Source organism: Panthera leo, chromosome D4 (genome assembly GCF_018350215.1).
Source record: "Panthera leo isolate Ple1 chromosome D4, P.leo_Ple1_pat1.1, whole genome shotgun sequence".
Taxonomy (NCBI): Eukaryota; Metazoa; Chordata; class Mammalia; order Carnivora; family Felidae; genus Panthera; species Panthera leo.
Window position 1 is genome coordinate 26,858,861 of NC_056691.1, and position 27,215 is coordinate 26,886,075.

The 27,215-nt window shown below is 45.0% G+C and overlaps 1 protein-coding gene across 6 annotated transcripts; it reads right to left on the reverse strand.

Annotated features, from left to right (window-relative positions):
• Nucleotides 1-1,015: 1,015 nt before the first annotated feature.
• Nucleotides 1,016-22,895, reverse strand: CD4H9orf153 (chromosome D4 C9orf153 homolog). Of its 6 annotated transcripts, none has more exons than XM_042913106.1 (6): nt 22,730-22,889; nt 22,092-22,268; nt 21,537-21,604; nt 6,858-6,949; nt 4,893-5,388; nt 1,016-1,682 (listed from the first exon to the last, which is right to left on the reverse strand). In XM_042913106.1, exons 4-6 carry the CDS (start codon nt 6,921-6,923, stop codon nt 1,459-1,461), a joined length of 786 nt encoding a protein of 261 aa, XP_042769040.1. In that variant the 5' UTR covers nt 6,924-6,949; nt 21,537-21,604; nt 22,092-22,268; nt 22,730-22,889; the 3' UTR covers nt 1,016-1,458. The 6 variants fall into 6 exon arrangements, with proteins under 6 accessions (XP_042769040.1, XP_042769039.1, XP_042769043.1 ...); XM_042913105.1 differs by having other exon boundaries at nt 21,537-21,684; XM_042913109.1 differs by lacking the exon at nt 22,092-22,268.
• Nucleotides 22,896-27,215: the final 4,320 nt, after the last annotated feature.

The following is a 27,215-nucleotide window of genomic DNA, read 5'->3' on the forward strand; positions in this document are numbered from 1 at the left end:
AAAAAAAATAGTACCGGGGCACCTGGGTGGCTCAGCCAGTCAAGTGTCTGACTCTTGGTTTCAGTTGAGGTCATGATCTCACTGTACGTGAGATTGAGCTCTGTGTTGGGCTCTGTGCTGACAGCATAGACCCTGCTTGGGATTCTCTCTCTCCCTCTCTGCCCCTGCTCATGCACCCTCGCTCACTTGCTCTCTCTCAAAATAAATGAAAATAAATAAACATTTAAAAAATAGTGCCAAAATAGGAAAACATAGACTAACTTGACTTAAATGGAGGCAGATTTTCTAAATAAAATATTAGGAACTAGAATCCAGAAATACATTTTAATATCTACACATACACATATATTATTCATCATTTATTTGCTTACCATTATTTCTTTTAAAAAATCTGTTTATGTTTATTCATTTTTGAAAGACAGAATACAAGCAGGGGTGTGGCAGAGCGGGGTGGGTGGACAGAGAATCCGAAGTAGGCTCCAGGCTCTGAGCTGTCAGCATAGAGCCCCACGTGGGGCTCGAACTCACAAACCATGAGATCATGACCTGAGCCAAAGGCAGATGCTCAACTGACTGAGACACCCAGGCACCCCTATTTCTTTTTTTTCTTTAATGTTTATTTGTTTTTGAGAGAGGGCAATCAGGGGAGGGGCAGAGAGAGAGAGAGAAAGACAGAATCCAAAGCAGACTCCAGGCTCTGAGTTGTCAGCACAGAGCGTGATGCAGGGCTCAAACCCACAAACTGAGATTATGACATGAACCAAAGTCAGACGCTTAACCAACTGAGCCACCCAGGTGCCCCATTAACTTATTTTGTAATTTCTTCCTTTTTCTTACTGTGATATTCTCTCTCAGTGCTATCTTTCAACTCACTAATCCTCTGTCTTAAGATATATCCAGTATACCACTGAGATAATTTATTGAGGGACATTATAATTATTATTTTATTTCCAATAATTAGATTTTTCACTTTCAGGATTTCCAAATTGTTTTTTTCATAAATGCTACTTCCTTCCTCATGTCTTTGAGCAGTTAACATATTATTGTTAAGTTCACAGATTGATCTCTATATCCTCAGGGGTTAATTCTTCCATTTGTTAAATTTACCAACTAGTTTTATGATAATATACTTCTTCGTGTGCTTACTTTTTAAAGAGGTATTCTTACTTGGTAGTTCTTCTTCCTCGGTATCCTTACCTTTCACATGATCCAGATTTGCCTCAGCCTTGGTCCAGATGGGTTTCACGAGTCCAAACCTGGTCTTACCCAAGCAGATCAATTCGAATTTTTTTTCTCCGTATTAATGGCTTGATTTTGGACCCTCCATGAATATTGTATGGATCCAGTTCTTATGTTCCATGGCTCCTCCCCTCTGCTTCTTTACTTTTCATGTATAAGTTCAATGCTGTCAAAAGCAAAATCTACATCCAAGATATTTTAATAAGCTCCATGTTTTATTTAAGAGGAAGTTGTACTTTCTGGATAATCAACCTGAGGATAAATGACTAAAGACCTATAAACTAGAGGGGGGGAAATAACACCAGGCATCTGCTGGCTCTCCACAAATCTCTTCTCACTGTTGTATCTTATATTTATGAATGAATCTGAAGTACCGTGCTTGCACTTCACGATCCCCTTGTAATATCGCCACTCCAGATCCCTTAGATCCATGAATTGTTTTTCTGCAAAGAATCACATTTTCAAAGAATTACATGATGGAGTGACTTAACCTTCAGTTATCCAGAGATGCTTCATGGACAGAATGAAACTTAGATGAACTGGAGTCTCCTTCTCCCTTCTGGTGGAAAGCTGTTTCTAGAGCTTTATAAACTAAAAGGTCACCTAAAGTGTTCATCTGATCTAGAGCTTTCCTCCAAATAGGAAATTGGGTGGGTCTGGCTAACTGGGCCGGAGTGGATGCTGCAGGGCCATAGCAGGTGGATGGGCTCTCATTTGGTGCTTGGATATTATAATGTACAAATGGAGAGACCCTACAGAGCACTGAGGTCAACAGGGAGGATTCTAATGAGGGCTTAATACAGGGACAAGGATTGGTTAGAAGTACATAGATTGCTAGTGTCATTTCTTCCAAGATGTTGGCTTACGCCCTGGGTATAAAATGGCAGTGGCTTAGCTAGAATTTGGCTGTTTCCCCTACTTTTTCAGGACCTACTAATTTGGGGTATCACTAGTGGTTACAATCCCTTCAAGAAGGGATCTTTTAAATGTTTATTTTATTTTTGAGGGAGAGACAGAGAACATGAGAGAGGAGGGACAGAGAGCGAGGGAGAGAGAATCCTAAGCAGGCTCTGTGCTGTCAGCGCAGAGCCTGATGTGGGGTTTGAACTCATGAACCGTGAGATCATGACCTAAGCTGAAATCAAGAGTCTGACACTTAACTGACTGAGCCACCCAGGTGCCCCAAGAACAGATCTTTTAATGACTAAATTGTAAACCACCACCACCACCCCTCAAGAGAGAAAAAAAAAAAAAAAGCAAGGCCCAAGGCAGAGATTTGAGTGTAAAGCCAGAGGCCAAAGAGCCAAGATGGTAAATGTAATACAAGGAGAATAACAGTACAGCAAACAAGCAGGAAGTCTGATCTATTTCTCTCTTACTATTGAGTTAATACCTTCCCTAGCGGAATAGATACTGGAGCAGGCTGTTGGTGGTGAACACTGGGGGTCAACAGTCCTTCCCTAAGGGCAGTTACCAACTGTCAGGGAGTTTAACAAGATCTTGGCAGGCTTGGCATCGGAAGATCTGGTTATAGAAGGAAGGAAAGGGATATCTGACAAGAGAAAGCCACAGAGTTGATTATTTTGATTACCACAGAGCTTTATGTTGTGATCCGTGGTAGATACTATAGGTTGGTTCATTCCATACCCATTCCGGTCCTCTTCTATAGAAGAGGGTCACCCTCTGACTATAGAGGGTGAAAAGCTAAGATCTCTAGTCACCACCCAGCAGAAGGGGTGGTTATTGGATGCAATTCTGACCAATGAGATGTAGGGAGAAGTCACCGGAGGAGGAGTGTTTGAGGAAGTTTTGCTTCTCTATTAAAAGAGGACAGAAGTAGCCAATATGGTCCTTTGCCTTAGCCCCTTTTCCTGCCTGGAATGTGGCCATAGTACCTGGAGGTGAAGGAGACCTCTTTTGTCCATGAAGACAAAAGCCACACACGAAAAGGTGGTGGAGCCTGGGTCCTTGACAATATAAAAAAGCATTGTCCCAACACTGTCTGCCTGCCTCCAGACTTCTAAGTGTACAAGAAAAATAATCTTCATTTGCTTTCTCTGTCAAACACATTCTTAACCTACATGGTCCCACATGATTTAGCCTGAGCAAGAGTAACTGATGTGATAGAAGAAGAAAATGGCAGCACTCACTCTCTTTTCCTCCCCCAGTGCTTGATGTTAGTAAGGATATGTTCTATAACATTCTTTGGTACACCAGGAGTCCTAAAGTTCTCCTGGGCTGAGAATACTTTAGAAACTGGCTGGCTGATAAAATAATAGTAATGCTGGGGAATATAGGATTGTAAAAGATGAATTGTTACAATACCAATTAAACCTAAGAAATTACTGGGTATTCTTCATATGGATGCCTACCTGGCTTCATGCATGTTCCTTGAACAGACAGGATGTGTGCCTGAAATCCTACCTAAGGATCTGAGGATATCAGGTCATGAAGACAGAGAAGAAACTCTAACACAGAGTCTGGAAGGTCACACGAGAGACCTGGAGAAGTTCGGTAGCCAGGGAAGGGAGGACAATTTGTCTCCTGTGGGTGTGGCAAAACCACAAACATCCTATGAAGCATCCAAAGCCTTCAGTACTTTTCAATAAGCTCTGGCAGTATCTACCGATTACCAATACTTTCCATGACTTTTCCTCTCTGGTCCAAGGCTTGACCTTATGCACTTCTGTGGATTATCTAGGCCATTCCTATAATTGCCCCGATTTCTACTTCTGCCTGGGCTCCAGAACCCACAAAGTGTGACTCTACCGAAGGAATCTGAAACCTGCATTAGACTCTGTCAGGACATCAGTGTGGGGAGTTACGGCAAAGACTCTTGCAGTATCTTGGACCAGATATGAGCAAATTAATCAATCTGTGCCTTTAAGTTTGCTCCTCTGTCTCTCCCACGACTTTTAATATAAAAATGGTGTTGTCAAAATATTTGCGGTGCAGATGGTTTCTCTTGAGTCGAGAACCTACTTCAGAAAGGTTCAAATATTTTATATCGTTGATTTAATCTATCATTTTTTTTACAGCTACACAGACTCACAAATTATTACCTCCCTCAAATTAAGGAAAATGGAGACCTTATAAGACACTCCCTTCTCATTAAAACTCGCCACCATACATTTCCAACTTTCTCTGAATAACCTTTGGTCTTTTATGAATACCTCCCTATTAAAGAATCAGAAATGAAGGGAGGAGTTTCCTCTTGTTAATGTAACAGTAAAGAAGAGGTAAAGGTTCATGAAAAAGTATCTAAAAAAGCTCTCAGTTGCATTAAAGCCAAGATGCTTGAGAAAAAGAAGCCATCTTCCAGTAAATAATTGGCTAAGTTCACGTAACAAGAAAGAATAGTTATGAGTGCCTTAGAGGCCAAGCTTAACCTGCTCGTGTTGTAAAGGTGAGTGTAAGGACTGCATCTATACTCCTTTTTGAGACTGGACCTGAGATTTGACCCTGGAACGTTCGAGTCTCTGTTCTCTACCTCGCGTTGGCGCTGTAGGCGGCAAGCACATCAGTCGTGGGCACCGTGACTGCCAGGTTCCCGGGGGTCACTATTTGACTATTTTGGCTCCGGCAACCTAAGTCAAAATTGCAGTCAGATTTCCACGAATTTCGTCTCACACATCCTCATCCGTGTAGATTACCTGGATCAACTAAGAAGTACTTAGCAATTTTGTGCTCAAAGGTGAAATTTTCCGGCATGATCCTGGAAATGCCCAGCCCGTGTAATATGTTAATTCTCTGAGTCTTCTGCGTGGGGAACAGTGACGAGGAGCTGGAGTGACCGATGAGAATCTCGTGAGGAAAAGTGTGTGCAGGGGGAGGAATCCCACGCCGCAAGAGCCTCTGTTGGGATCTGGAGAGTCCCTTCCCCGGAGAGGTTGAGCTGGTCAACAAGCTTCGGTACAGCAGTTCGGTCATCGATTCTGGTTGCTCCTTTTCTTTTCTAACCACCTTGCACGTGAAAATGGGCCGGGGATCTTCATCCCTCACATCAGCTCCACTGGTGAATGACATGGCATTGAGGTTTTGACTAAGCATTTCCTGTGCCTCACTAGGTGAAATACCGTGAGTTTTTCGGAGACTCGATTTCTTGCTCTCCTTATTAAAATTCTCAAGAAATGCATAAAATTCTGGCAGCTGTAGGACAAAGAGTGGGAAGTCATGAGATTGGTGAAAATGTAATTCTCTGGTGGACCCATAAACCCTAGAATAAAGAGGATAACAAACAACCATGGAAACAGAAGCATTGGAGCGCCTGGGTGGCTCTTGGTTTCGGCTCAAGTCATCACCTCACGGTTCGTGAGATCAAGCCCCGAGTTGGGCTCTGCGCTGACAGTGTGGAGCGGAACCTGCTTGGGTTTCTCTCTCTCTCCTCTCTCTGCCCTTCCCACCTCTCAAAATAAAGAAATAAACAAAAATAACACAAAACGGGAGCATCTATCTTAGGGAAGATATGTCTGCCTCACTGACCCGAGTTAATAATGAATGGCAATGTGGAACCGAGACCAAAGGGTCAAATCTCTCAGTCATTCCCAGAAAGACATATTTAAAAAAAAAATTTTTTTAATGTTTATTTTATTTTTGAGAGAGAGAGAGTGTGTGAGCAGGAGAGGAGCAGAGAGAGAGGGAAACATGGAATCTGAAGCAGGTTCCAGGCTCTGAGCTGTCAGCACAGAGCCCGACGCGGGGCTCGAACCCATGAACTGTGAGATCATGACCTGAGCTGAAGTTGGGCGCTTAACTGACTGAGCCACCCAGGCGCCCTCCAGAAAGACATATTATTAGGAACATGTCACTGAAACCCTCCATTATGAAAGGAGCCCATCAAACTTAGACTCTAAACTCTATAAGGTTTTTCCACTGTGAAAGTCAGTGAGCTGCAATGGAGAGAAAGAGCTGTGGGGGGTTGCAGCCTTTGTTTTGAGGAAGGCTACATTTCTCTTAAGGAAGAAAGAGAGCCAGATAGTATGGATATCAAAGCTTCATCCTGGTGTCCGAAGGGCTCAGAATGTTCTGGAATGCAGTGCAAAGGAAACTATAAAAGTCCTAATTCACGGAGATATTTTACCAAAGCAAATAGTTACATCTGTGGGGTGTTTGGCAGTAGTTGTTGGCAAAGACAAAAATATTTCCTCAGAGTACCTTTCTTATTTAAAATCCCGTATTGGAGGAATAAAATATCATTTTCCAGAGCATCTTGCCTCTTCATTCCATTATCCCTAAGAAGCTTCTCAGGCCACTCAGCTGGAAGGCCAAAAAGGCCAAAGTGAGAGCCCAAATTTGGATCAGTCAGCCCAATGCAGGGCTCCCCTTCGGTCCTAGGCACTTTTGTGCAACAGCAACAAATACAGAGCGGGCTAAGGTGGGTGAATGGCATTTTCAGTTGGTTGCCATTATCACGAAGACAGCTTAGCTCTCACACCGGCCTGCCCACGGAAGTGTTGCCTTTCACTGGGACAAAAGAGCGTAAGTGAGTGAAGAGGAATGTCTGTATTCCCTGTGGCCCCCAGGCATGTCACCGGTATTCAGTGTCTCCACATTTTCCCCCCACAATGTTTGAATGTAAGGTTTCCCGTGTAGATTATTACAGAATTGTAAGCACGTACTGAACACCTGGGAGGCTTGTCCGCCATCTCATCTTCAGTTGGATCGGTGGCCCTGGTGAGGAGCATTGTGCTGGGATTTTATTCCCGACTTCCTGACAAAGCAATAGAAGAGAAGACAAAGTGAAACATGAAACATCCAGCAAAGTATATTGGCGGGGGTAACACCTTTACAGTCTCTAAAACTTCATAAGCGGGGCCCTTTTGGTTTTTTTTCACGCAAGTTAGTTCACATGCAGTGTAGTCTTGGTTTCAGGAGTAGAACACAGTGATTCATCTCTTACGTAGGATGACACCCAACGCCCATTCCTAACAGTGGCCTCTTTAATGCCCGTCACCCAATCAGCCCATCCCCCCACCCACTTCCCCTCCAGCAACCCTAAGTTTGTCCTCTGTATTTGAGAGTCTCTTATGGTTACTTTTTAAATTTTATACCATTTTAAGTTTTCTTCTTCCTTTAGGACTATCGAATTACTCACATGCCCATCAAATGTTTTCTCTGAAACACCTCAAATTCTTACATGACATATATCCTCAGGCATTTCATACTAACTCAAAGAATCCTATATGAGTGGTTTAAGATTTTTGTCTGACATATTTGAACAACTTTCAGTTTATCCAAAGAAAAACTCACTTATTCGTTACTCAGGAAAAGTACTTTTTATTCAAGAGGAAAAGGCCAATGATGATGATAATGATAATAAAATAACAATAACTTGGGGCGCCTGGGTGGCTCAGTCGGTTAAGCGGCCGACTTGGGCTCAGGTCATGATCTCGCGGTCCGTGAGTTCGAGCCCCGCGTCGGGCTCTGTGCTGACAGCTCGGAACCCGGAGCCTGTTTCAGATTCTGTGTCTCCCTCTCTCTGACCCTCCCCCATTCATGCTCTGTCTCTCTCTGTCTCAAAAATAAATAAACGTTAAAGAAAAAAAATTAAAAAAAAATAAAATAACAATAACAATGAACATTTTGAAATAATTTGCTTTGAGCCAGATATGCCAGTATGCATTTTACAGATGGACTTGCATTTAATCCCTTTGTGAGGGATTAAATGGCCACAGATGGGTGCCCAGCTGACTCAGTCAGTAGAGTGTGTGACTCTTGATCTCAGGGTTGAGTTTGGGCCCCATGGTGAGTATAGAGGTCGCTCAAAAATAAATTCTTAAAAAAAAAGAAAGAAAGAAACAGCACAGAATCTTTACAGTTGGTCTCATCAGTAAGTGGTAGTCTAGCCTGCTCCCACATTTGACCGTGGGCTGGCCTTATGCTTGGGTTTGACCAACACCATGAGGGCTTGTCTTTGACCGACGGCATGTGGTGTAAGTGGCCTTGTGTGAATGCCAGAGCCTAGGTCTTGAGCTTTGGAGCTCTGCTTCACACTCTTGGAATTCTGAGCCACCATGTAAAAACCAACCACTAGACATGTAAGTGAGACCATCCGGAATCACCCAGCCCCATTCGAGCCTCCAGATGGCTACAGCTGCATGAGTGACTCCAAATGATCCCAAATGAAGAACAACAGCCACTCAGCTGAGCTGGCCAACTCCAAAATTATGGCAAATAATGAATTACAGGGCCACCTGGGTGGCTCAGTCGGTGAACACCTGAGTCTTGGTTTCTTCTCAGGTCATGATCTCACGGTTCTTGAGTTCAAGCCCCATGTCAGGCTCTGTGCTGACAGCACAGAGCCTACTTGGGATTCTCTCTCTCCCTCTCTCTCTCTGTCCCTCCCTTACTTGTGCTCTCTCTCTCTCTCAAAATAAATAAACATTAAAAATTTTTTTTAAAATGAATTATAGGGACTCCTGGGTGGCACAGTTGGTTAAGCACCTGACTTCAGCTCAGGTCATGATCTCACAGTCTGTGAGTTCGAGCCCCGCGTCGGGCTCTGTGCTGACAGCTCAGAGCATGGAGCCTGCTTCAGAATCTGTGTCTCCCTCTCTCTCTCTCTGCCCCTCCCCTGCTCATGCTGTGTCTCTGTCTCAAAAATAAATAAAAACACTTAAAAAAATTTAAAAATGAATTATAGACATTTCAAGACACTAAGGTTTGAGCAGATTGTTACACAGCAATAAATACTAGATAAACCCCACAATCTTCACATTCTTGATTTAATTTATTCCAGTGAAACCTCTGTTGGAGATCAGGGAATATAGGAGGGAAAATACCTTCCTGGGAACCACTGTATCCTGACTAGTAGCTGCAGTAACTGGGATGAGAATCAGAGAAGAACCAAAAGTGTTTGGGATGAAGCAACAACAATTAGGTTCTTCCTCTGTTCCCGGCAAAACAGGAAAACCCAGAATGGGGGCACCTGGTGGTTCAGTTGGTTGAGCATCGACTTCTGCTCAGATCATGATCTCGTGGTTCATGAGGTCGAGCCCCATATCAGGCTTGCAGCTGTCAGCACAGAGCCTGCTTCAGATCCTCTGTTCCCCCCGCCCCCGCCCCTCCCCTGCTTATGCACACTCTCTCTCTCTCTCTCAAAAGTAAACATTAAAAAAAGCAAAAGAAAGAAAAATCCAGAATAAATAGAAAGAGATGCAAATACATATATCCAAATATATTACAGTCACTAGTGAGTACACTATGTCAATATCTATGACCAAAAAAAAGACAATATAATGCAGCATGATGACCCCCTTTCCTACATTTGCATGGTGGCTTCATAAACATGTCTATCACCACCAGTTAAAATAAGACTTGATTGTACTTTTGTTAGTTCTTGCAAAGGAAAATATTTCTCTAGCTTCCTTCATCTAAAACCTCTCAGCGTCTCCCAGGCAGCCACCTGTCTTCTGGTGGTGCCACCCAGCAGGAGAGGACTGCCTTTTCCCATGACTGGTGGACACTACGTTTTTCTCCCTTCTCCCCTTAAAGAAGGCTTGGCTCGAGCCCCAACTACACGCACACGCTGAACTTTAGTCCGAATTGCTGATGCAGACAAATGATTTCTGACATCAGTGGCCCCTCTTGCAACCCTTCATACATATATTCAAAGCAATATCTGAGAAATCTGTACTCATTTCATTACCGTGAGATTGGCAATAGGGAATGGGACACAAGAAAGGTTAGCTTCTTGCTGTGTCTCTTTGCAGAATTACTATTGAGGACACCTCCCTCATGTTGAATGCTATTATTAACAGATCATTAGCTCAAAGATGCTTTTTAAAAATTTATTTATTTTTAATTTTTTTAACGTTTATTTATTTTTTGAAGGAGAGAGAGACAGAGTGTGAGTGGGGGAGGGGCAGAGAGAGGGAGACACAGAATCCAAAACAGACTCCAGGCTCCAGCTGTCAGCACAGAGCCCCACACGGGGCTCGAACCCACAAACCGTGAGATCATGACCTGAGCCGAAGTTGGATGCCCAACCGACTGAGCCACCCAGGTGCCCCTCAAAGATGCTTTTATCCATTCTGATTCTGACTTCACTAACATACTTCTCACTTTGGGCTATTCCCCATTGACTAAACCTTAGAGTAGCCCTTTATTTTATTTTATTTTATTTTATTTTATTTTATTTTATTTTTAATTTTTTTAATGTTTTTATTTATTTTTGAGACAGAGAAACAGAGCATGAGCAGGGGAGGGGCAGAGAGAGAGGGAGACACAGATACTGAAGCAGGCTTCAGGCTCTGAGCTGTCAGCACAGAGCCCGACACGGGGCTCGAACTCACAGACTGTGAGATCATGACCTGAGCTGAAGTTGGATGCTTAACCGACTGAGCCCCACGGGCACCTCCAAAATTGCATTCTTGAAGGCAATACTGACTTCTTAATCAATTCTAATGTTGTTTTTACAGTCCTCATTTTTATCCATCTCAACTCTTAACTACCCCTTTGTTTTGAAACTGATTCTTAAAAACTATCTTACCTATTCTTTCCAAATTCATTGCCATGACTCTAATAAGAAGCCTGATTAACTTCTGGGGTGTGTGGCTGGCTCAGTTGGTTAAGCATCTGACTTGTGATTTCAGCTCAGGTCATGATTTCATGGTTCATGGGTTCGAGCGCCACATCAGACTCTGTGCTGATGGCACGGACCCTGCTTGGGATGCTCTCTCTCCCTCTCTCTCTGCCCCTCCCCTGACCATGCTGTCTCTCTCTCTCTCTCTCTCTCTCTCTAAAAATAAACTTTAAGAAGACTGATTGACTTCAAATTGAACTATTCTAGTTCATTTCTTAGCCCTTATGTTATTGTTGTTATTTTTGTAATCTATCCTAAGTCACCTCTTTATCCAACCATTCATTAGTCCTTTTTTTCTAATTTGGTTCTTTACTACTCACTTTTAGGATAAGATTTATATCTTCCTGATCAGACTTACAAAACTAACCACAATCTGCTTCTAACACTTTCCCATGATCTAAAAATCATATTTCTATGCCACCGCAAGGCTATAACGTCTTCTCCATTTCAGCCAGCTGGCCCAATTCATTTTTTTTCTGAAACAATCTCCTGTGCTTCTGTGCATCCTTGCTTGAGTCTGTGCTTACTCTGACTTCTCATTTAATCAGCCAGGATGTCAATCCAGCATTCCTTCTCTTTTATATAAATCTAAATAAAAATTTATAGATAATAGAGTTAAAGATGAAATTCAAAGAAGTGCAATGTTGAGTAGCTATTGTGGCAAACAAAAGTAAAATGTAAATAGGAAAAAAGAAGTTAAAAATTCTTTTTGGAAGACTAGTATAATCAATTGATTTTTATAAGGTGGGCAAGACAATTCAGTGGAAGAAGAGTAGTCTTTTTTTTTTTGTTTTTTTTGTTTTTTTTGTTTTTTGAGAGAGAGAGAGAGAGAGCAAGCATGAATGGGGGAGAGGCAGCGGGAGAGGGAAAGAGAGAATTGTAAGCAGGCTCCGTGCTGTCAGCAAGGAGCCAGATGAGGGGCTGGATCTCATGAACTGTGAGATCATGGCTTGAGCTGAAATCATGAGTCAGACGCTTACCTGCTAAGGCACCTGGGGGCCCCAAGAATAGTCTTTTCAATAAATGGTAGAGAGACAATTGGATATCTCAAGGCAGAAGAATGAAGTCCTTACCTCAATCCATAGAGGTAGAGGACTCTTACCTCAATCCATACAATGAAATTAACATAAAATGGATCACAGACCTGAACGTAGGGGGTAAAACTATAAAACCCCTGTAAGAACATAAGAGTAAATTTTCATGATCTTAGGTTAGGCAATGGTTTCTTCGATACAACACCAAAAGCTTAAGCACAAGAATAATAAAGTAGATAAATTGGAACTTCATCAGTTAAAACTTCTGTGTAAATAAATAAATAAATAAATATTCTGTGTTTCCAAAGACACCCTAAAGGAAGGGGAAACACAACTCACAGAATGGGAGAAAAAAATTGTAAATCATATATCTGACAAGTGACTTGTGTCCAGGAACACAAGAACACTTACAACACAACAATACAAAGACAAATACGGTAACTTGATTTAAAAATGGGCAAGGGGTCACCTGGGTGGCTCAGTCCGTTGAGCATTTGACTCTTGGTTTCGGCTCAGGTAATGATCTCACAGTTTGTGGGTTCAAGGCCCGCATCGGGCTCTGTGCTGCCAGCGCAGAGCCTGTTTGAGATTCTCTCTCTCTCTCTCTCTCTCTCTCTCTGTCTGTCTCTCTGTCTCTCTCCTCTCTCTGTCCCTTCCCCACTTGCACTCTCTCTCAAAATATATAAAAAAACTTAAAAAAAAATAAAAACAGGCAAGAGGGGTGGCTGCGTGGCTATAAACACATGACTGATAAACACATGAGGTACACAACATCATGAAATATCAGGAAAATGCAAATTTAAACCACAATAAGATATCTTTCATTCCCTACGATGGCTGTAATAAAAACAGATAATAGCTAGTGTTGACAAGGATTCAGAGAAATTAGAACCATCATACGTTGTTGGTGGAAATAAAATATGGTGCAGTCATTTTGAAAATCAGTTTGGCTATTCCTCAAAATGTTAAACACAGAGCAGCCGTGTGATCCAGGAGTTTTACTCCTAGGTATGTATCCAAGAGAAATAAAAACACAGTCCACACAAAAACTTATATAGGAGCATTCACAGTGGCATTACTCATAATAGTCCAAAAGCCCATCATGTAATAAATGGATAAACAAAATGTGGTATTTCCATGCAATAGAATACTATTCAGCTATAACCAGGAATGAAGTTCTCATACCTGCTACAACATGATAACCCTTGAAAAAATTACGCAAAGGCCACATATTGGATGAGTGCATTCATATGAAATGAACAAAATAGGCAATTCATGCAGACGGGAAGTAGATTAGTAGAAAGTAGCCTAAGCCTGGGGGGCATGCCGGAATGGGGAGTGACTGCTAGTCAATACAGGGTTTCTTTTGGGGGTGATAAAAGTGCTCTGAAACTAATTGTGTGATGGTTGCACAACTCTCTGAATATACTTAAAATTATTGAACTGTGCACTTGGGAAGAATTTAATGGTATGTGAACTGTTTATCAGTAAAACTATTAAAAATGACTTGGAGAGAAAGTGATAGATCTGAAAGGTAGACGATGGAGATACAAAATATTTAATTGGATACCTCAAAGGGAAAAGCCCCACATCATGGAATAGAAAAATAATCATGGGGGGCGTGGGTGGCTCATTCGGTTAAGTGTCCGACTTCAGCTCAGGTCATGAGCTCACAGTCCGTGAGTTCGAGCCCAGTGTGAGCCTCTGTGCTGACAGCTCGGAGCCTGGAGCCTGCTTCACGTTCCGTGTCTCCCTCACTCTCTGCCCCGCCCCTGCTCACGCTGTCTCTCTCACTCTCAAAAATGAATAAATGTAAAAAAATTTTTTTTTTTAATTCAGGAAGATTTTCCTAAAATAAATAAACTCAAAAAAAAAAAAAAAAAAAAAAGAAGATTTTCCTGGAATTGAAAATTTGAATCCACATGTTAAAATATCAGAATGGCTAGCACTAAGACATGTTCTGGTAAAGTAACTGAGTTTCAGGAAAAAAAAGAAGTCTGAGTTTTTCTAATTTTTATTTACTTATTTTGGAGAGAGAGAGAGCAAGAGTGAGTGGGTTTGAGGCAGAGAGAAAGAGGGAGAGAGAGAATTCCAAGGAGGCTCTGTACTGTCAGCACAGAGCCCAATGAAGGGCTTGAACCCACGAACTGTGAGATCATGACCTGAGGCAAAATCAAGAGTCGGTGGCCCAACAGACTGAGCCATCCAGGAGCCCCAAAAATAAAATCTTTAAAATAATAAAACAGAATCTTAAAAAAAATAATTAATTAAGGTATTAGTTTATCTTATTCCCACAACTAAATCTGTTCTTTCCCGCCCAGGAAGTCTGATGGTTCTGTTGTGCCACCAGATGGCGCTCACTGGAAGTTTGTGTCTACTATTTCCTATTTTTCTTTCTCTCTATTTCTCTCTCTCTTTCCTTTCTTCCTTCTTGACTGAATTTTTGGCTGTAAGACAACATTGATCCAACAACAGTTAGTGTTTATAATGTGTCAGGTACTGGGCTAAGCCTTAGGAATACAAAGGCAAATGAAGTGTAAAGGAAAAATTTCCAAAATATTTACAAATAATTCATTGAACACCTGTTATTAACCAGGCACAGCTTAGGCCCTTGGGATACACTGACAAGCAGAACAAACATTTCTGCTCCTGTGAAGTTTACATGCCAGCGAGGGGAGGCACACAGAAAATCATACACATAATAAATGAGTTAATACTCAACACCCAAAAAATAACCCAATGAAGAAATGGGCAGAAGACATGAATAGACACTTTTCCAAAGAAGACATCCAGATGGCTAACAGACACATGAAAAGACGCTCAATATCACTTATCATCAGGGAAATACAAATCAAAACCACAATAAGACATCACCTCACACCTGTCGGAGTGGCTAAAATGAACAACTCAGGCCACAACAGATGTTGGTAAGGATGCCGAGAAAGAGGAACCCTCTTGCACTGTTGGTGGGAATGCAAACGGGGGCAGCCACTGTGGAGAACAGTATGGAGGTTCCTCAAAAAGTTAAAAATAGAACTACCGCATGATTCAGCAATTTCACTACCAAGTATTTATCCAGAGGATACAAAAATACAGATTCGAAAGGGCACATGCACTCTGATCTTTATAGCAGCGCTATCAACGATAGCCAAACTGTGGAGACACCCCAAATGTCCATCGACTCATGAATGGATAAAGAAATGGTATATACACCATATATATATACCATATATGGTATATAATAATCAGTCCTTCCACCACACGTCCTGCATTGTAACTACCGTCTCGTAGCAACTTCACACTTTAAAATCTCTGAAAACTGGGATATGTTTTACAACCAGCGGGGGTCTCACGGTTGATGTTGGCCCAGTGGCCATCAACAACACTATCTTCATGGCCTGTACTCGCATGAAACTGGACATGGCTGTTGGTGTTGCTCGGTCTGATTTTGTTCAGGGCAACGACGTTGTTGAACGCCTGTTGTTCATTCACCTTAATCATATGCAATATGGTAGCACAGGCTGTGTTGAATCGATGTTTGCAGTGTTTCTCTCAGTCTGCGCTATCCAGTATGGTGGCCACTGGCTAAGCGTGGCCACTAAGCCCTTGATTTGTGACTAGTCCAAACGGAGACGTGCGGTAGTAAGAAAAAAGAATCAAGATATGTCACTAAGGATTTGCATGCTGGTTATCTGCTGAAAATACACTATTTCAGACACACTGGGTTAAATGAAACGGTTAACATTATTTTTGCCCGTTTCTTTTACTTTTTTGAATGTGGCTAGTGGAGAACTTAAAATCACACAAGTGACTCACATTCTGCTCTTTTTCGACCACGTTGATCTATAAAAGAACACCAGTTTAGCAATGATCACAAGCAGGTACCAAATACAGCAGCAGATATATATAATAAAACTCAATGCCTAAATAGGCGAAAAGAGCTCAGTTTCTTTACTAGAGAGTAAATAATAGAAAAGGCAATAGAGAAGCACGTCAGCATTCAAATGGGAATGAATAATCATAGAGTTCCGTGTGCCCAAAACACGGACTAAGAGACAGAATGTCAGGAACAGCACTCTGTCCCCGCTCACTGCCACCCTTCCCTTACCACACCCGGGGAGAACCACCCTCCTAAATTTAGTGTTTAGCATTCTCTTCCTTTTTCGCTTTTCTTTTTTTCTCTCCTCCGCCTCGTTTTCTTACCTATATATGTCTCTCTACAGATCTCTCCTTCAACTTGCTTCCCTCTTTTTAAAATTTTAATTGCACGGGGAGGAGCCAAGATGGCGGACCAGCATGGGAGCTTTTTGCGGGTCTCATGTCCATGAAATACAGCCAGACCAACACTAAACCATCCTGCACACCTAAAGTTTTCATTGCAGTAAAATACACATAACAGAAAATTTACCAACACAACCATTTCTTTTTTTTTAAAGTCTATTTATTTTGAGGGTGGGGGAGGGGTAGAGGGAGGGAGAGAGAGAATCCCAAGGAGGCTCCGTGCCGTCAGCTCAGAGCCCGACGTGGGGCTCCATCTCACAAACTGTGAGATCGAATGGGGTGCTAAAAAGCTGGCAGGAAACTCTACTCTCACCGATGGGGCTTGTAGGCTTTGGGTAGACCATTTGGGGGAGGATCCCCTAATGCGATCATCTTTAGGCCTTTCCTGGGCCTCCCAGTAAGAGTCCACCCTCCCTGATCTGGAGGGTGTTAAAGTATCTCACTGTGACAGGATAAATCAGAGCCGTAGGGTGGGGGGGGAGGGGGAGGGCTGGGGGGGCCCTCGTATCAGGCACTTACTGCACATACGTTCACATAATCCCTTGTTTTGTTTGGGTGTCTGTTCCTTGTTTTACAGTGTGATGCTTGCACCCCCTGGTGGGCCTGGCCCCTCCCAAGTCTGCAGCCCCTGGATTAGCCTCTCCAGAGAGAAGTTCTTTAGGTTACGGGCAGAGACATGAAGTGGGGGAAGGCATCTGAGGGTCCACCTTCTCAGAAACCGTCCTCTTGGCCCACCTTCCCCGTTGCCCTTAGTTCCAGGAAAGCCGGTGTCACCCGCAGTCGCATTCTGAGAATTCTGAAGCATAATAGGGCCGTCCGGTTCTTAGCTTGCCAAACCGTTAGCGACCCCTCATCCTTTTACCTTCCCACTTCCAAAATGTTTCTGATGTTAGCATCTCTCCAGATCTCGTCTTTGGGTCATGTCTTTTTAAGAAACGTCCCAGTGTTGCAGTTCCGTTCCAATGTGGAGGCATGGAATTACTTGGAGGTTTTAATCCGTCATCTTCACGGACGCTTAGTGGTCTCACTCTGTCCCCGTTTCTTTACAGGGCAGGTGGGCACGCAGTGGCCACAACTTGATCGTACGTGGCATTCGCGGTATCCGTCCCAGTGACATGAAAACCAAGAGGAAGCTCCCTGGGAGTGAGATGGTATGGGGCGGGGGGCATTCAGAGACGTGCCCTTCATTTCTGGAATGAAGCGCTCCTCCACTGCTCCCTCCACTGCCCCTGAGGTAGGACACCTGGGCATCTGTTTCTGCCTACAATCCGCCTCTCCAGTGGCTCTTCACTGCATGTTCAGTAACGCAGAGCAAAGCATCACTGTGGCTTTCTTCGTCATGTGTATATACAACACATAACATCAACAGCTATAGACCAGCTCGCGTCTGCAACTGGAAATGCTTTTGCCATATTGCATATTATTAATAGCAGTACAATAAGGTCTTTTGATGGGGCGCCCAGCTGGCTCAGTTGGGAGAGTGTGTGACTCTTGATCTCAGGGTCATAAGTTCAAGCCCCACACTGGGTGTAGATTACTTAAGTAAATTAATTAATTAATTAATACACTCTAAAAAAAGAAATAAAAAATTCTCTTAAAAAAATAAGATCTTCTCACAGTTCATGGGTTCGGGCCCCACGTCGGGCTCTGTGCTGACAGCTCAGAGCCTGGAGCCTGCTTTGGATTCTGTGTTTCCTTCTCTCTCTTCCCCTCCCCTGCTCACACTCTTTCTCTCTCTGTCTCAAAAAATGAATACATGTTAAAAGTAAAAATAAAATAAGATCTTTGGGGGTGCCTGGGTGGCTCAGTTGGTTAAGTGTCTGACTTCAGCTCAGGTCATGATCTCGTGGTTCATGAGTTTGAGCCCCGCATCTATTTTTGCTTCAATAAGTAAAACTTTTCAATAACAGGTTGGCCATTTTTGACTTTACTCTGTGTTCAGCAATTAATCATTTTGTCCTAGAGAGCAACTTTTTTACTTCTTCTGGAAAAGTCCCACCATCTTTGTCGAATAACTCAAAAGCTTCAGTGGTACCGTCTGACCAGGTTTTGTAACTTTGCTGGGGAAGACCTGGGCAAGTACAAGCTCTAATCTAGTTAAATTCAGCTTTCAGATATTCATCGTGGCACCTCCTATTAAGTTTTTAAGTAAGCGCTACATCCAACGTGGGGCTCGAACTCACGACCCCAAGATCCGGAGTCATATCTCCTATTGAGTTTCCATTTTTAACTTCTTTGTGTAAGAGCACACCTGCAGATTTGCTGGACCCGGTAAATCCTGACATTCTATATCCTTCTGGAGAGACAGTTACCTTGGGTATTCATAAGATTTTTCCGATTTGTAGGATATATAACACTGTTTCCATCACTATTTTATGCTTCAGTGAACACTTTTGGGCCACTAATTTTCTTGAAAAATGAAATCGAGTCAAATATAACCCAATCACAATAAAGATTGCAAATTTGATACCAGCCAATGGTATGAAAAATACACTAAACCACAGTGAACTTTGTCAACCGGATGTTACTTAAGATAATCTGATGCTGTCCTTATGGAAAATGCTCAACATTTTTTTAAAGTTTATTCATTTATTTTGAGAGAGAGAGAGAATCCCAAACAGGCTCTGCACCGAGCCTGATGTGGGGCTCGAACCCACGAACTGTGAGATCATGACCTGATCCCAAACCAAGAGTCGAATGCTCAACTGACTGAGCTACCCAGGGACCCCAAATGCTCAACGTTTAAATATGGAATGGTTGCAGAGAACAAAATAGGGTTTCTGTGAAGTCACTAACTACAATCTTTCAGTCCCAATTCAAGAAGTTTGACTACTATTGTGTTGTTGCTTTTTCTCTGAACCCCCCGGGTGCCTGTGGCCCACTTGAGAGATTACGGGGTTCCATGCTTTGGGTATGTTGGTCTAAGTGAGAAGAGGACCCCCTTGGGAAGCAGGTGAGAGCCCACAGGGAACCCAGGATTCGTCTGGGCTTCGTTAGCTCTTGCCTGATTTCTCACCAAAATGCCTAGGGGGCTTTTCCTGGCTGATTTCCCTGGATTCCTCAGCCTCAGAATCTGCCTGCCCATAGGATCTGCTTGCCCGGCTTAGCAGCTGGTGCAGATTAGGTTCTCCATCACTACATGCCGCCTGCTCAGGTTTTCAGATGAATTGCATAGAACACAATTGATTAGGGGGTATAATGTGCTATTGATTGTAACACAATCAGAAATGGAAACATGGATCCATCAGATTCAGCACCTCAGAGAGAGGAAAAGTCTGTGGCATTGACTAAGAGCAGATGAGGCAAGAACAATGCCTCAGGGAGCGCATTGTGGAAGGCTGCACGCACCACCCTGCGGCTGCTGATGTGCTGAGAGAGCTTATCGGTCTCGAGCAGAGACCAGACACGAAGGCCAGAGTGCTTTCTGATGTGTGGCTTTTATGGCAGTCCACAGCCTACTATTAAACATGATCTTTATTGGGGTGCCTGGCTGGCTCAGCCAGAAGAGCACACGACTCCTGATCTCAGGGGTGTGAGTTTGAGCCCCACGCTGGGAGTATTTAAGTGTACTTATGATTACTTATATTAAAAAAAATGACCTTTATCATTGAAATTCTGGTAGGAAAAATGAACGAAACTCAATTCTCCCTTTGAAGCAATTGCTTTCAAAATGCAATTTTTGAAAACCTGAGTTTTCTTAGGAATGTAAAACTATTGTCTTATTTTGCTAATAAAACATGTCTATTGAATCACTCCATCGTGCACCTAAAATTAATTTAACACTGTATGTTAGCTATATTGAAATTAAAAGTTTTAAAAATGTTCTTAAAAAAAGACTTCTAAATAATTGATAGACTTTTTTTTTTTTTTTAGAGCAGTTTCAGGTTTACAGAAAATTGTTTGGAAAGGAGAGCATTTCCCACGGTTATAGACAATTTTTCCTATGACTATCTTAACACAGTGTGATGCATTACTCGTAACTGACGAACCGATATTATTATCAACGTAAGTCTTTAGTTTACATCGGGATTGACTTTGTGTTGTATGTCCAATGGGTGCTGACGAACATATGACATGTATCCACCATCACACATACCATCATACAGAACAGTTTCAGTGCCCTAGAAATCCTGTGCTCCAACTTCTTACTTTCTATAAGCCACACCGGGTCACCCTTCCTAAAAGAGAATTCTCATCCCGACTTGTTCACGCTTAAAACCCTCAGTGGCTCTACCCTGGCCCACAGCGCAGAGGACATCAGCCTCGTGCTTGGGGCTTCTCAGCCGAGCCGTGAACCATGACCATCTGTATCCCCATCACTTCCCTCTCGGGCGACTCTACTCCCCGTAGCGTATCTTCTGACGTTCCCCACACACGACCCTCACTCTCATCTGTGCCGGCTTATCTGCCCTCTGCATACGAAGGTCCCGGGGGCCCTTCTCCTCACAGCTGCGGTGTCTTGTGAAAACCCATCTCTGGGAGCATGTGGGTGGCTCAGTCGGTTGAGTGTTGACTTTGGATCAGGTCATGATCTCGCAGTTCGAGCTCCGTATCAGGCTGGCTCTGCTGCTAGCTCAGAGCCTGGAACCTGCTTCGGATTCTGTCTAGGTCTCTCCTTGCCCCTCCCCAGCTTGCACACTGTCTTCCTACCTCCCAGATATAAACAAACATTTAAAAATAAGTAAACATGAAAGAAAACAAACATTTCTGGAGCCGCCCCTCTGACATCCTCTGTTCCCTCATGTAGTCCTCTCTTGCTCCTCTGAGCCTCCTGGACAGGGCTCCTGTGCCCCCTCAATGGCATTTATTGGCCTCAGTACTCAGTATACACATATGTAAAATGGGCGTGATAAGTATGGCGCCAACCACCTAGAGCTGTGTGAGGACTCAACCCCTTAACTCCTGCAGACTGCCAGCCAGGCGGCCGGCCCCTAGGACGTGTTCTTATAAGCGCTGGCTGCCTAATCACGGCCACTGCCACCAGCCGCTACTGCTGTGCTCTTCCTCCTCCCACCACCTCCCCCCTCCTACAGGGCCAGCTCCCGAGGCACGTCTTTGTGTCCTCCGTGGTACAAGGCATGATTATAGCAAGGGCTCCATAGACGCTTAGCAATGGAACGGCTGGGGCCCTGTGGTCGCACACGGAAGGCAAGCCTGAAACAAGGCAACGAGACAGCCCCGCGTGGTAAGAGGGGGGCTCCTCAGTGCACTCCCCCAGTGGACCAGCCCCCATCCCCCCTGGGCCTGTTAGAAAGGACGTGGTGCTGAGCATCTCGTGGTGCCGGCAGGTCATGGTTTCCTGTGGCACAAGCTCTGGGGGAAGGGGACGTGGGGGCAGCTCAGGTGCCTCAGGAGTGGCCAGTGGAGGATGCCAGTACTTTTAGAAACGGGAATCGTACCTGGTGTAGCCTCCAGGGAAGATCTCTGCTTGTTTCCGGTTTGCTTGGTGAGGGCGGCAGCACTTGACCTACAGGATGGAATCCCAAAAAGGAGCCAGATTCCCAAAGACAGAAACCAGAGAAGAGGGACACCGTTCTGCTCGGCAATCTAGGGGAGGAGGAACAGAGTTCCTTGGGGGTCCCTGGGTGCCACACCCATCTCTGCACCTACAACCATTTCTACTCTCTTTGATACCGAAGAGCTGTGCATCGGCATTGGGGCTCACCTCCCCACCTCTCCCCCAGGGACCTGACGAACACGGAGCGGGGTCCTAGGCCGGTCTGGAAGCACTGGCTGAGTCACCAGCCTTGGCTTTGTCTGCCATCCACAATGCCAGTGTACTTGTGGGTGCCCTCAGCACCCGCGAAATGGGTACATACCCATGAGATGTAAGGTAGCATGTACAGAAGGTTAGAACGAAGGCCTCAGGTGGATGGCAGCTGGGGTAGGAGAAGGCGGGATGGGTTGGGACAGTACAATTCCACCCAAAGGGATTGGCGTGGGCTGATGCTTACTGTTCTGTGGACAGTCCCCAGGGAAGGGTGCCTGCTCAGGGCCTCCATTCGTTGGATGGACAGTGGCCTTAGTGGTGGCCTTGAGGACGGACAGGCCTGCCCTGGAAGCCAGTTTGAGGAGTTCGTGTATTTCCACCATTCAGTTTGGGCCCATGAGAGACAGCTTGTCCACAAAAGCTGGTTCCAGAAAAGGGAGAGGAAGCTCACTACCATTTTTTGACCTCCTCCTCCTCCTCCTCCTCTTTCAGACTCACCTCTACTCTCGAGGCTGGATTTGGGGACAGGGGGAAGGGGCTATAGGTGTAGTGAGAACAGAGGCCGGTCAGGGCTAGGAGTCAGTGGCAACATGGTGGCGAAGGAAGAAGGCAGAGAAATCCATGAAGAGGGCAAGGCTAAGAGAGAAGGCCCGAAGGAAGAGAGGGACTGTTGAGGCGCAGTCATGAACTGCCAGAAGGTCGGTTTCCCAGCTCTGATTTGTCGACACGAGCCCAGCTTCACATCTCTCAGCTCTAGCCTCTGCTTTCTCTCTCCCTACCACCCACTTCCCCCTGCATCTCCTGGCCAAGCCCAGGCTGGCCGAACGTTCACTTCTCTGTTCTCTCATTATGCCCCAGGAGTAGGTCAATCACAGCACTTACCACTTGCTTTACAGTTATGTTTATGTGGCCATCTTGTTTACGAACCTGCAGGGCTGGGTCTCATTCATCTGGTAGCCCCGTGGGCTAGCCTGGCATCTGCTAACGCTTAGTGTGAAGGAATAACTCACTGTCCATTGTGACATATGGATGTCCTCAAGGTCACATAAACAGCCGCATGACACCAAAGGCCAGGGGATTATTTTCCTTCATGAGGGTGATAGGTGGAAGGTGGAGGATGGAAAGACATTTTAAAAAGTGAACATGTGCCATGAAACGCTAAAAAATGAACGAGCTGAATTGTGATTTTCTAATCAGTCAAGTTTTTCCTTCTATAGATACGGACAAGATGCAAAGGAGAAACCGAGGCAGTTAATAGGAGACAGCGTCCTATGTCTGCCTACACAGTCTGGCCGCAAGTGGATTGGGGCTGCATGAGAAAGAAAGGAAGGGGTAGGAGATCTGTTGTAACACCAAATGGTTTCGCCGGACTTCGTCCTGACAAGAGCTACATATTTCAAGTCCTATCTATTGAACTCCCTTTGTTATACCTGATGTTTCTGCCCAGACTCCTCATGATGAATTTCGTCTGGGTCAGCCTAGTGCACAATCTTTTGATGCTTTTCTTAAACTGCCCTCAATTGTCCATAAATAACCATCAGCAGACACATCATCAAAGGAGTTTCACAGCTGACAAACTAAAGACTCCATCTGCGGTGGGTTAAAGAGCAACCGTGAGAACTGTTGAGGCCACATCTCCTTGCTAATGAAGATCAAAACTGTTACCTCCGGACCAGACACAAAAGGACAAGTACCGCAGGATCCCACTGCTCTGAGGTACCTAGACAAATCAGAGACGGGAAGTAGAATGCTGGTTACTAGGGACGGGAGGTGGCGAGGCATGAACAGTTAGTGTTTAATGGGGGCAGAGTTTCAGTTGGGAAGATGAGAAAGTTCTAGAGATGGATGGTGGTGATGGCTGTGCGGCACTATGAAGGTTCTTATGGCCGCCGAAACACACACTTAAAAGTAGTGTTAAGTGGTAAATTTTGTCCTGTGCACACTTCCCACAAGACATATTTCCTGAGAAAGGCAATGCCCTGTGCCACCTTTTGTGGTCGTTCAGAGAAAAGAAGGGCCATGCAAGGTGTCCCCTTTCTTGCAGGTCTCCCCGAGATGTCAAACCCAGCCTATTTGAGGACTCTGGTTCCAGAACATTAGGATCAAAATGATTCATGGACCACCCAGGTCGCCTGGTTGTGCCGGCGAAAGCAGTGGGGACTGAGCGGGGACCCAGCTACTGAATGGAAACGGGGCTGGACATCCTCGAGACGGTTTTAGGATTTCACTGAAAGGAACCAGACAGGTGTTATAAAAACTGGTGGGTAAGCTGTTCTGTCATCTCAGGCTGGCCACAGGGCTCTCTCATGCTGATCAGAGACCCTCAACACCACGGTGGGCGGTAAAAACTACAGGTACAAATTATCACTTAATACAACCAAGTACCCCTGGAGACATTTTAAAACCTTGCTACTCAAAGGTGGTCTGCAGAGCAACAGCATGGGCTTCACCTGACCCTTGGCTCAACGTGCAGAAGCCCAGTCCCCTAGACCTTGGGGATCGACAAGATACCCATTTATTTACACTTTGAAGCTTGAGAAGGACTGTTTGAAGACCTGACTCCACAGAGAATAACCATGTACTTTAAAGTTTATTCATTTTTTTTAATAATCTCTACACCCAACCGGGGGAGGGAGGGGGCTTGAACTCACGACCCTGAGATCAAGAGTTGCATGCTCTTCCGACTGAGCCAGCCAGGTGCCCCTAACATGTACTTTATAGCGAATAGCTGGAAATTATGTGCTCATTGAAGTAAATCTGTGATGCAGTCCTAGTTTTGTGCTAGGCGGCCATCGCTGGTGCAGAGTCCTTGCCCTGGGGAAGGTTGCATTTTGTGCCACTGAGAACCCCAGCCTTTACTGAGGATTTTGGGGGACAGCAAGGGAGGCAGATTTCACACATCCCACCAGGACTCACCCCTGGCAAGGGCTCCACATTGCAAAGGAGGGAGAGGGTAGGTAGGCCGCCAGCCTGGCTTTCCCGTTGACCTGACCCTCCACCCTCTAAGCCCGTGGGGGTTCAGCTCGTCAGTTAAGAAACGTCTCTCTACACGGGAATTCTCTTCATAGCTAATCAGCTACAAAGAGAATATAATTTCTGTTATTATATCTGTAGTTCTTTTCAATCAAGCTGTTGTGGTCATGTGAAGAGATACAGTAAATCGCCCCCAGGTTTTAATGTGGGGCAGTAACTCCCTAATTATATGCAAACTCTTTCCCTGCACTCTTGCCTTGACTGATAAGCATGGGTAAAAGGGACCAGAACCACTAAGTACTGAGTATCATCTCTAAGCTGGATCCTGTTTATGTGCGGTTAGCTCATCCAATTTCCCCCAATTCTGAGACTGTTCCACAGATAAGGCAACAGGCTCAAGAGAAATCACCTAAACTGTGCCGGGTCAACAGGTCACAAAGTGACAGAGCCCACGATTTAAATCCAGATGTATCTGACCCCCAGAGCTCTAGCTCTGACATCCCACGAACTTGCGGACTGAGCCCCAGCCATCAGGCTGGCTGCATTTATATTTACTCGAGTTGACGCAGTCTCGTGGGCCAGGTCACGTCTGCTCTGAGGCCCAAACTGGACACTTATAAAGAGCTTTGTAGGCCACAAGGGTCTTACAGCTCTTCGATGGCATGGGAATGACCAGGCAGCTTAACATCACAAGCTTTTGCATTTCCTGATCTCTCAGGCATCAAAACGAGACAAGAAAGGCTCTTTTTAAAAGGGATTTCCCGATGAACGAAACCTGGGAAGTCCTGCAAATCTTAGGGACTTCTGATCTTGTAGGGATTTTTCCAACCCCTCCCCACTTTCCTCTTTGTCAACAAGAAAATCATTCTTGTGGGTCGGAGACAGGGCAGGGACAGGGACGCTCTGCAGCAGAACACCGCTGCAGCCCCCGTCTCCTGAAATTCTTCTGGGGCACGTCCACCACTGCAGTGGGCTCCTAAGCGTGCTCTTCTGATTAAGAAACCATCCCGCATGAAGCTCCTGCCGCGGCAGCTGACGTCCTCCGTGTCACACGGGCACTACCAGGTGACCTCTCACCGGACGCCAGGGTTTGGCGACGCTTGGCTGAAGCGAGAAAGAACATGACGCAGCCGTAGGCGAGCCATTTTGCCAAAGAGGATTACGACGTGCCTGTCGCAAAGTGAACACCAAAGAAATGACAAAGCTCCTACTTTTCAAGAAAACCTTTCAATACTGTGCAAGAGACCAAAACCAAAACACCCGGTAAAGTGTTGCCAGTGTGACTGGCCACGGGCCACAGCGCCACGGCCCTGTCGAGGTTGGTCTGTTCGACGGGAGTCCTGCTGACGGCAGCTCCGAAGGCTCACCCCAGTCTCCGCCTCAGGTTTGGGGGTTCAGTGGCACTTCCCTGTCTTCCTCCCCTCCCAGCCCCCGACTTCTAAACGCAGAGGTTTTGACGGCTCCCAGCACCTAGAGAAAGCCGCAACATGCTGTCTCATCTACTGTCCCTTCTGTCCCTCACAGCCTCCCGAGTGCCTAGCTTCCTGCAGGTTTTCAGTTCTCTTTAGTCTTGTCCACCGTCTTCCCTTTTCCCCAAATCTCTCAGGGGCTTTAAAAGCCCGAGGCGTCACGGCTTTTAAGTTAGCCTCTTAGAAGTGAACCATCTCGGTTCTCACTACACGTGGCACAGCCCAACTGCTAGCAGCACGGGCGGGTCACTGTGACCCGGCCACCTCCTGTGGGACTCAGGTCAACTATTTTATTCATCCTGAGCTTTTAATTTCTCATCTAGGAGATGACAACAGTCAACCTACTTCACTAGCTTGTTGTGAAGATGATACTGGAACAGCTCCTGGCACGGAGCAAGTCTGTGTCACATTTTACCTATCACGACACTTACCCTACTCTCTTCATTGGTGTCTCATTTGTCCATTCTAAGATGGCTGAGGTCAGGGACTGTCTCTGGTCATCTGTGAAACCTCAGGGCTTGGACAGCAGGTGCTTCCAAAGATGCCTGAGGTGAACGGCTGAGAACCTTTCTGGAGGTGAACATAAAGCCTGGATGACGGATGTGGGAAAAGCATCGCAGGCAGGGACAAGGACACAGGGGGCTGTAAGAAGGAGTCCGTGTGGGAGGGAGGAAGGGAAGCGGGGAGGAGACAAGGCTGAAGAAAGGCGATGCTCAGGTCTCTGGGGCCAAGAGCGATCCCAAAGGCTTTGTCTGTCAGAGGGCCAAATGGAGAACGATGCCAGAAGACTGGACACAAATGAATCGGGTGGGGAGAATTCCCGTTAGCGACGAGACTGGTTAGAAAAACGCAGCCATTACAGCTACAGCAACAGCTACTATTCCCAAACCCTTCTTCCTTACAAAGAAAAGGCAATCTTACGATCA